The following is a 9,417-nucleotide window of genomic DNA, read 5'->3' as shown; positions in this document are numbered from 1 at the left end:
ACCCCTCTGCAACCCAAACACCTTCCCCAGGGTCAGGAGACAGGACTGGGTGCACTGTGGATGTGCGGTGAGGGATCTGCACATCCTGGTCACTCATGTCCATTGCTCCATCCGGTGCTTGTCCCTTTTCCTCCTTCCCGCAGCCTCACATCCTTTGCATTCACCTCCAGGCTCTTTAAGATCCACCTCGGGCCCCCCAAGAAGCTGGAGGAGCTGGACCCGGACTCGCTCGAGTATTGGAGGCGCCTGCGGAAGTACAACACGTGGCAGCGCAACAGGTTGAAGAAGGGCAAGAAGCTGTAGGTGCTGCTGAGCTTGGGGCTTCTCCGTGTGCCAGCACAGATGGCACTGGGACCTGCCCTGGCTTTTGATCTCTTCTCCGTGCTGTAAATAAGAAATAAATCTCTAGTGAGGCTGATACCTGTTATAAAGGCTGTGACAAACCCAGACCCTGTGCAAACTTGGTGCAGGTCCCCTCCATGCCGAGGGCTGAGGCAACACAGGCCACAAGGTCTGAATGTGTTTGTTAAGACAGAAGCTCAGATTCTGGGTCGTAGAGAGAGCTCACACTGCACTGATCCTGTTCCATCATTAGCTGTACTGCAGCAGCAGGAGCTGAGGGCTCCATAGGGATGTGGGGTGGAGAATGACCCACCCGTGTCACTGCATCCCAGGCCAGTGGATCTTGGGACCTGAGCAGCCTGTGCTCCCCGGGGCTGGAAGGAGGAGGGGCAGGCTCTGGCAGTGCTGTGGGGCAGCAGGCAGGGCGAGGGAGGGGCCATGGTGGCCCTTTGCAGTGCCATCCGACACCATGCTCTCCTCCTCCAGCAGCAGGACCTCCTCCAGCAGCAGGAGCAGTGGTGCTGTGATGCCAGGGCTTGGCTGGACTGGATAGTGAAGGCAGGGTCTTCCCCAACAGCAGTGGGGGCCTTACTAACCTATCTCTGTTTCTCCTTGGGCAAAGCTCAGCCCAGCAGCTTTCCTGGCCTCGGTTCTACAAGTGTGTTGGGCACACCTGGCTGAGACATGCCTCAGCTCACCTCCACCCTGGACTTGCAGCCATGCAGCAGCCTTCTGGGCTTGAATTGGATTCAGGGGAAAAGAGGCATCTGTGCGGTTCCTGCAGTGATGAAGGGACAGTGGAGCCTCTGCCTGGCCTGGTGTCGGCCCCAGAACCGTGTGCCCTGTGACAGGGCCAGGCTGTGCCCGGCTCCCCTGTTGCTGTGTGCCCTGTGACAGGGCCAGGCTGTGCCCGGCTCCCCTGTTGCTGTGTGCCCTGTGACAGGGCCAGGCTGTGCCCAGCTCCCCTGTTGCTGTGTGCCCTGTGACAGGGCCAGGCTGTGCCCGGCTCCCCTGTTGCTCTGTGCCCTGTGACAGGGCCAGGCTGTGCCCAGCTCCCCTGTTGCTGTGTGCCCTGTGACAGGGCCAGGCTGTGCCCGGCTCCCCTGTTGCTGTGTGCCCTGTGACAGGGCCAGGCTGTGCCCAGCTCCCCTGTTGCTCTGTGCCCTGTGACAGTGCCAGGCTGTGCCCGGCTCCCCTGTTGCTGTGTGCCCTGTGACAGGGCCAGGCTGTGCCCACCTCCCCTGTTGCTCTGTGCCCTGTGACAGGGCCAGGCTGTGCCCAGCTCCCCTGTTGCTCTGTGCCCTGTGACAGGGCCAGGCTGTGCCCGGCTCCCCTGTTGCTGTGTGCCCTGTGACAGGGCCAGGCTGTGCCCAGCTCCCCTGTTGCTCTGTGCCCTGTGACAGGGCCAGGCTGTGCCCGGCTCCCCTGTTGCTCTGTGCCCTGTGTCTGGGCAAGCCGTGCCCAGTTCCCCCGGGGCTGTGGGCGGGGTGGCAGCTTTGCTCCCACACACTGCACAACAGGAAGGAAGAGGGAGGGAAGCAGAACTGCTGTGCTGCAGCACGGGGCCCGGGGGAGATTTTGGGCTGAACCCTCATTTCCTCTGTGTGGGGCTCAGTGCACACCCTCGGAGCTGATGGGGCTCGGCCATACCCTGTGGTGAGTGCCCATCCTTGCTGGACCTGCAGCTCACCCTCCCCTCATCACACCCAGTGTGTCCAGATCCCAAATCCAGCAGCAGGTAAGCAGACGGAGCACCTGGGTCCCTGTCCTCTGTCTTGGAGCCCCCTGCTCGGGTAAGTGTAACTCAGCTGTAATGGGCTGATCAGTCCTGGGGACAAGGGCCCTTCTGGGGTGGATTGTTGGAAAGGGACCTGAGGGGAGGAGGAGAGAGCTGGCCCTGTCCGGGTGGTTCATGTCACACTGAAACCTTTTCCAGGATTCAAGGCAAGCTGAGCTGGGTCCCAGTCCCAAGATCCCCATGTACCCTATGCTGATCCCCTGTAGGCCCCTCATGATGGCTCCAGAGCCACCATACAGATAGCAAGAGAGCTGCTGCTGCCCCAGTGGGCCCTCTGCCAGAAGGAAAAGGGTACTAGGGCCCCATTCTCTGTGTCACCTTACAGAACAGAGAAGGTGATGGGGGCCATGCCTCTTTCTAGTTGTATGGAGCCCCCATTCCATGAAGGTCCCTTTCATGGGGCTGGGCTAAAGTACCCTGGCTCCTTGCCCAAGGCTGTGGGGGTGAGCAGGGTCCCCTGTCCTACCCAGCTCCCAGAATGGGAGTGTGTGTCACTCCTGGCTGGCTGCCGGTGGCCAGATCCAGCAGCGCAGCCCAGCCAGGCTCCAGCACCTCCTCAGGCTGCTGCCGGGAGGTGTCCTGACACCAGGGATCTCACTGTTCTCCCCTCGAAGTCACCCTGTGCCCAGAGGGGTCCGGTGGGGCAGGGGTGCCTGTCACCCCATCACCCCCTGACAGCTGGTTCCCTCGGCGTCCCCAGGAGGGATGGGGGACTGGAGCATGCCCATCGGCTCGCTGGGCGAGGAGGTGGTGGCCCGGCTGTGTGAGCTGCTGGATAACGCGGGCCGGGGCTGGCGCAGGCTGGCCGAGCTGGCTGGGGCCGAGAAGCGCTTCAAGTGCAGGTAGGGCTGGGGAGCCCTGCCGGGGCTGTCCCCACCGCGCTCCAGAGCGCACGGGGCTCGGCTCAGAGCGAGGGGCGCACGGCTCGGCTCCCCCCGGGCTGGGGCCCCGCCGAGGCTCTGACGGCTGCGGCACTTGCAGCGCGGAGGAGCTGGAGATGTGCTCGCTGAAGGTGCTGGAGCCCCGCGGCAGCCCCACACAGTGCCTGCTGCAGCTCCTGGCCGAGCGCGACTGCACCCTCAGGTACCTGCTGGGCTGCCTGGAGCGCATGGGGCACGAACAGGCCTGCCGGGTCCTCAGCTCCGCCGGTACGGACTGCGGGAACCGGGGGCTGGAGCGGGGCCGGGGCAGGGGCTCAGCAGGGGGAAATGGGCATGCGGTGAAGACCAGCAATTCCTGCTGGGGTCTTGCTCTGGTAGAGAGGTCCTGGGCAGGCAGGGTGGGATGGGATGGGACGGGATAGACTGAAACAAGATGAGATGCATAGATGGGATAGCACTGAATATGCCAATGGGACAAAGTAGATGACATGGTTGGGACAGGACAGAGGTGTGGGATGTGATAGGATGGGCTGGGAGACAAGAATCTGTTGTGGGTGGGGATGGGACTGGATGGAATGGGGTAGTGCAGGACAGAGGACTCAGCCAGCCCAGGCTGGTCTCTCCTCTCCTGCAGTCCAGGATGTGATTCGCATCACGGTACAGCCAGAGTCACAGGTGGCAGCGGAGGGGACACAGGTGTCCCTGACCTGCTGTGCGACTGGCCCACCCGGGCTTGTGTACCAGTGGTTCCGTGGGAGGCAGGAGGTGAGGTCCCGCTGTGCCACCCTGAGCAGGGCCCCTGCACCCTGTCCATGGTGAGGGACCCACACGGGTAAGAGGGAGCTCATTACTCCTTGGCCTCCTCCTGTCTTGTAGGTGCCTGGAGCCACATCCCCAGAGCTGGTGATCGACACAGCCAGCCCAGCGGGCCAGCCTGAGTGGTACATCTGCCGGGTGAACTGTGGGGCCACCTTCACCTTCTCCAGGTGGGCTCATGTCCAGGTGGAGAAGAGCAGCAGCCCCAGCTCAGGTGGGTCTCAAGATCTCTGTCCCTGGGCAGGCAGCTATGGGAACCACTTGCCTGATTGGGACATCTCCTGCAGGCACCTCTGACCCCACTAGGACATGGATGAGTCCTGAGTGATACCATTTGTCTTGTAAAACTCTAGCTCAGCTGTGAAGGCCTCTGGGCTTGCTGGGGTGATGGTGTCTGCAGAGGAACCACATGCCCTATGTCCTTATGCCTGCTGCCTCATGCCATCCATGGATGCCAGGGCCTGTGGGTGAAGAATGTGGAGCCTGGGGCAGCTCTGCAGAGTGCTGCCATGGCTAGGTCCTAATTTGCCACCCTGTCCCTTCCCCAGCCAGTGGCTACTGCCCGACTATGGCAGGGCTGCAGATCCTGCGGCAGCCGCGGCCGTGCTGCCTGGCCGAGGGGGACACGCTGGTGCTGGAGTGCAGAGCCATTGGCAACCCCCCACCCCAGTACCAGTGGTTCAGGAACCGGCGCCCCGTGGAAGGGGCACAGGCACCTCAGCTCCAGGTATGGAGGGACCTCTGGCATGGTCCAGTATGGCATAGCATGGCACAGTGTGGCACAGGGCAGCATGGTCTGGCACACTGCCCCAGCTTCCTGCTCCGTCCTGCTGGCAGGTGAAGCTGGTGACAACGGCCGAGCGGGGCAGCTACTCCTGCCGTGTGTTCAACCTCTTCCATGAGGTGTGGAGCCAGGAGGTGGATGTAGAGATTGGTGAGGGCCCCAGACAAACCTCTGTGACCCCCCAACTGCTCTGTTCCCAGTAAAGCTCTCATGGCTGCTCCACAGTTTTGGGGGGACTGCAACCCATGCTGGGAGGTGATGCATAGGGTCCCTGACATCCCCTCTGCCACAGGCCCGCGGCTCTTCACTTCTGGAGGCTCCTGGCAGGAGGGGGATGGAGGTAGGTGGGGGCACAGTGGACATGTCTGTGCTGCTCTGCCCACCGTGCTCCCCTGCTACTGGAGAGTCAAGGCACAGCATTTCTCTCTTCCCAGGCTCCCCAGAGCATGGCGGCCCTGGACAGCTGTACGGTAAGAGCCTGCCCAGAAGGGGCTGGTGGTCCTGGGGGGCTCTGATTGTTGCCACTGTCATCATTATCACCCCATAAAGCTTTACTTGGCCAGGAATGCTTTGGGTGCAGCATACTGGAAGAGCAGCCCAGCCCCAACTCAAATTAGGAGAGCAGATCAGCACCTTTACCCTCAACCCAAAACCCCAACCCTAACCCTTATCCATAACCCGAGGGATCAGCAAGGCAGGGATGCCACAGGGTACCTTGGTACCCAGGGACAGTGATGCTGGCCAGAGTTGGGTGTTACCTCTGTGGGCAACATGGAGAGCAGGTGTGTCCCACTCTGTAACAACACCTCCCTCTCTGGTCCTTGCAGCCACGGACAAAGTGGCGCTGCTGATTGGCAACATGCACTACCTGCACCACAAGCAGCTGCAGGCGCCCATCGTGGATGTTCACGCCCTCGGTGCCCTCCTCCGCCAGCTCGACTTCAAGGTGGTGTCACTGCTGGACCTGCGCAAGGCCGAGATGCAGATGGCTGTCGATGAGTTCCTCCTCCTCCTCGACAAGGGTGTCTATGGTGCGACAACACCTGCCAGGGTGGCTCCAGCCCAGGAGAGCTATGTGCTTTTATGCTGGTGGAGTCTTGGGGTGCAGCCAGGCAAGAAGCAGGTACTGGCAGGTGTCACCGTGTCACCTGCCCTCTGTTTCCCCAGCAGGTTTACTCTACTATGCTGGACACGGCTACGAAAATTTTGGCAACAGCTTCATGGTGCCCATTGATGCGCCCAGTGCCTACACGTCAGAGCACTGCCTGTGCGTGCAGCGGGTGCTGCGGGAGATGCAGCAGCGCCGCACCGGCCTCAACATCTTCCTGCTTGACATGTGCCGCAAGAGGTGACCCAGCCCTGCCACCAGCCTAGGGACAAGCTGCCAGTCGGGGAGAGCCAGCGCAGGAAACTGGGGGTGGTGGCTCCTGGGGGTGGTGGCTCCTGGGGGAGGGGAGCGTGGCTCCCCCAGGGTCCCATCTAAACCCATTGTCTTTGTCTAAATTCCTCAAGACTTCACTGCCCCTGTGAGCTAGCAAATGCTGTAATGGGTGGGCAGAGGGGCACAGAGCAGCCCTCAAAGTCTGGTGTGGGTGGCTTTGGGGTGGGTTTTTGGGGAGGACATGTTCTCACTCTGTCCAGCTTCTCTTCTCTTTTTTTCTCTTGCAGGAACCTCAATGATGACATAATTCCGCAGGTTGGGGCACTGGAGGTCACGGCCAACATCGTCTTTGGCTATGCCACGTGGGTCCCCTCCCACCATCCCCCCACAGGCAGTGGGGCTGTCTCCCTGCCTAGCTCAGGGCACGCCTGGAGGGGCTGGGGAGCAGCAGTCCCTAGCCCCTCACAGGGCAGGGAGGTGCCCATGGCACTGCTTGGCTTTGGGCAGCACCTGCTGGCATGAAGCTCCAAGACTCCTCCAGAGCACAGGGGTTTGGGTTGGTGAGGCTTTAAGCATGCAGGATCCAGCCATGTTCTCACCTGTCCCCAGCACAGTGGCCAGATGGTGTGGTGGGAACAGGAAGAGCGCTAAACACCCAGCTCAGGCTTCTTTAGAGCTGTCATCCTTTTGGGGGCCAGTTCCCAGGGAGTGCCAGACCCCATGCCAGATCCAGCCACTGCCCTGTCCCCACAGGTGTGCAGATGCTGAAGCCTATGAGCTGAGCCAGGGTGAGCTCTCCAACGGCATCTTCGTCACCTTCCTCAAGCGTTGGCTGCTGGAGGATGAGAAGATCACGGTGCTACTGGACAAGGTGGCTGAGGGTGAGTGAGCATTGGGGAACAAGGATCCCCCTGGTGGCCCCTGCCAACCCTCTATGCCACTGCAGACATGGGCACTCTGGAGATCACGCGGGGACGGCAGGCCCTGGAGCTTCGCAGCAACCTCTCAGAGAGACGGGCTCTGACAGACCCCATCCGCCCTCCGGGCCAGGATGAGTCCTCTGCCAGGAACCTGCAGTGGGCCAAGGCTCACGGTGAGTCATGGCCACCCTGTCCCAAGCTGGCATCGAGAGCGGGGACAGCCCAGGAGCAGAGAGGTTGTGAACCACATCTGCTGGGTCCCTCCCACCTGGAGGAGAAACTGCTGGCACAGAGCCACCAGCCTGGAAACAGCAGCACCATGTTGGCACCCCTGCTCTGGGGTGACCCAGAAGCCACCTCACCTGTGGGTACAGCTCCAGCCCTGAGCCCCTGCAGGTCCCAGCCCTGTGCTCCCTGTCCCCTCCCCAGTCCTGCCCGAGAGCCGGCACCTCCGCTTCGACTGCGGTGTCACCGTCCAGCTGGGCTTCGCGGCCGAGTTCTCCAACATTATGATCATCTACACGCGTGTGGTGGCTGCCCCCAAGGACATCACCAAGTGTGAGGCCCGGCTCACTGATATTCCTGAGGTGGGAGCAGCTGCTGAAGCCCCATCAGGGCAATGCTGGAATGGGGGGAAGCTGTGGTGGTTTTCACGTGGGTGCTGTCCATGGCAGGAGTTGGATGTGGATCTCAAATGCACCAACAAGGAGAGCCCAGAGGAGTTGGGCAGCCCGCTGGCGCCCGTCTGGAGCCTCGGCTGCCCCTCCTGCTGCCTCTACAGCCGGATCTGTGGCTTGCAGAAGCTGCGGGTAAGAGCCATGGTGGTCAGGGGCTGTGGAGCTGGGGGCACAGTGACCATGGCCATGCCAGGACAGAAACCCATGGTGCTGGTGTCCCTGCAGCAGGAGCTGGCCTTCACCGTGTACCTGCAGTACCGCTACCAGGGCATGGATGACTTTGTGGAGGAGCGGCAGCGGGTGAACGTGGGGCGGCCGCTCATCGCCAAGCTCAACCTGCAGCGGGCAGCCTCCCCCTCACCACCCCACAGCCTCCTCTTTTCCTCTCCCCCTGGGAGCTGGGGGATGGTGGAGAGCTCATGGGTCAACACCCCTGAGGAGAACCTGAGCCCTGAGGGCCCCAGCTCCCACACCCTGTAGAGGGACAGTGAGGCACCCCCCCCACCCCCCATCCCTCTGTCCTGCTGGGGGCCGGGGATGGAGGGGGTGGAGGTGACATGCACAGAGGCTGGGCTCCATCCTGGCCTGTGCCAAGGGGTGCAGGTCTCAGAACACAGCACGACTGGGACTGTGGGCCCCCACCCCACGTCCCTGGCATGGAAATGCCACCCCCACATCCCTGGGCAGTGCCAGCCCCATGTGCCAGGCCACCAACAGGCAGCGCCAGGGCACAGTGCCCAGGGGCCACGGCTCAGCGGGCTCGAGGCGTCGTGCTGGGGCAGGGCTAGGTTCGTTCAGGCCTGGGAGAAATAGAGAGAAATAAGCAGCTTAGGGGGCAAATCCCGCGGGAGGAGATTACAGGGGGTGGGAGTGGGAAGGCTCCTGTTCGGCCACGAGGGTGTGGGGGCACCAGGGGGTGCTCCCAGTAGTGCCTGCTCCTCACAGTACATCCCTCGGAACCGGCCCCATCCGAGCAGTGAGCGATTCCAGGACAGGATTGGGATCTAAGGGGGAAAGAAACGCCTTTTTGCTTGGATTTTTCCCACACAAACCCCCACCCGCTGGGGCATGCTCCAGCGGGTATACACGAGGAAAATGCCAATAAAGTTGTCCGGACAGGCGGCTCGGCTCTTCCGCACCCTCCCTGCGCTTAAATGGTATTTTTGGGGTCAGAAATCTTGCCCGTTCCTGCAGAAGGTGCAGCGCAGCACCCGGTGCACCCACGGCAGGGAAGGGGGGACCAAGCGAGGCTACCCCGACATTCCCTGTGCCACCCCATGGAATACAGCTCATTTCCGTAATTCACACAGCCCCCACCCCAAGGACCCGGGGAGAAGCATCCTCGTCCCGGGGCCCCTCCGCTCCGGGGCGGCGGTTGCGGGGCCGGGCTGGGGGAGCACCCTCGCCCCAATTAGGCTCCGATCAAACGAGCCGGGGGTGCGGCGCTGCCGCTCCCAGCGCCAGCCGGCCTTTGTTGGCGCTCGGGAGGCCGAGGGGTGCCCCGGGCTGGCGCCAGCCTCGGCAATTATGTCATGTGAAAAGCGCAGCCCCCATTGAGCGCGTCCCGTCCCCCGGATCAAACCCCATTACTTCCGCAGCCGTTGCTTCATTATCTGCTCGCCTCGGCCGGGGCGCTTCACCCCATTAGCTGGGCCGGGGAGCCGGGGAGCATCGATTATGCGTTTAATGGGTTGTTAAAGGTTTAATTGCTGCTAACGAAACAGACGAGCAGCAGCAGCCGGGGGACGGGGCACAAGGAGAAGGGTCTCGCCGGGGTCAGTGCCTCGCCTGGCCCGCTGGCATCCCGGCCAGAACCGC

The 9,417-nt window shown here is 62.3% G+C and overlaps 1 protein-coding gene across 1 annotated transcript; it reads left to right on the top strand.

Moving 5' to 3' along the window:
* Positions 1-1,860: 1,860 nt before the first annotated feature.
* On the top strand, positions 1,861-8,759 carry LOC130264381 (mucosa-associated lymphoid tissue lymphoma translocation protein 1-like). The gene is given in 18 exon segments (XM_056512483.1): positions 1,861-2,135; positions 2,841-2,982; positions 3,122-3,288; positions 3,656-3,786; positions 3,898-4,051; positions 4,386-4,564; positions 4,675-4,771; positions 4,914-4,961; positions 5,056-5,091; positions 5,449-5,682; positions 5,685-5,753; positions 5,756-5,969; positions 6,290-6,364; positions 6,756-6,883; positions 6,949-7,095; positions 7,352-7,509; positions 7,597-7,731; positions 7,825-8,759. Coding segments are annotated over 17 exon segments (2,364 nt in total). The 5' UTR covers positions 1,861-2,135; positions 2,841-2,845; the 3' UTR covers positions 8,080-8,759.
* Positions 8,760-9,417: the final 658 nt, after the last annotated feature.

The sequence above is a fragment of the Oenanthe melanoleuca genome, chromosome 28 (genome assembly GCF_029582105.1).
Source record: "Oenanthe melanoleuca isolate GR-GAL-2019-014 chromosome 28, OMel1.0, whole genome shotgun sequence".
Taxonomy (NCBI): Eukaryota; Metazoa; Chordata; class Aves; order Passeriformes; family Muscicapidae; genus Oenanthe; species Oenanthe melanoleuca.
This window is presented reverse-complemented; position numbering and strand designations above follow the sequence as displayed.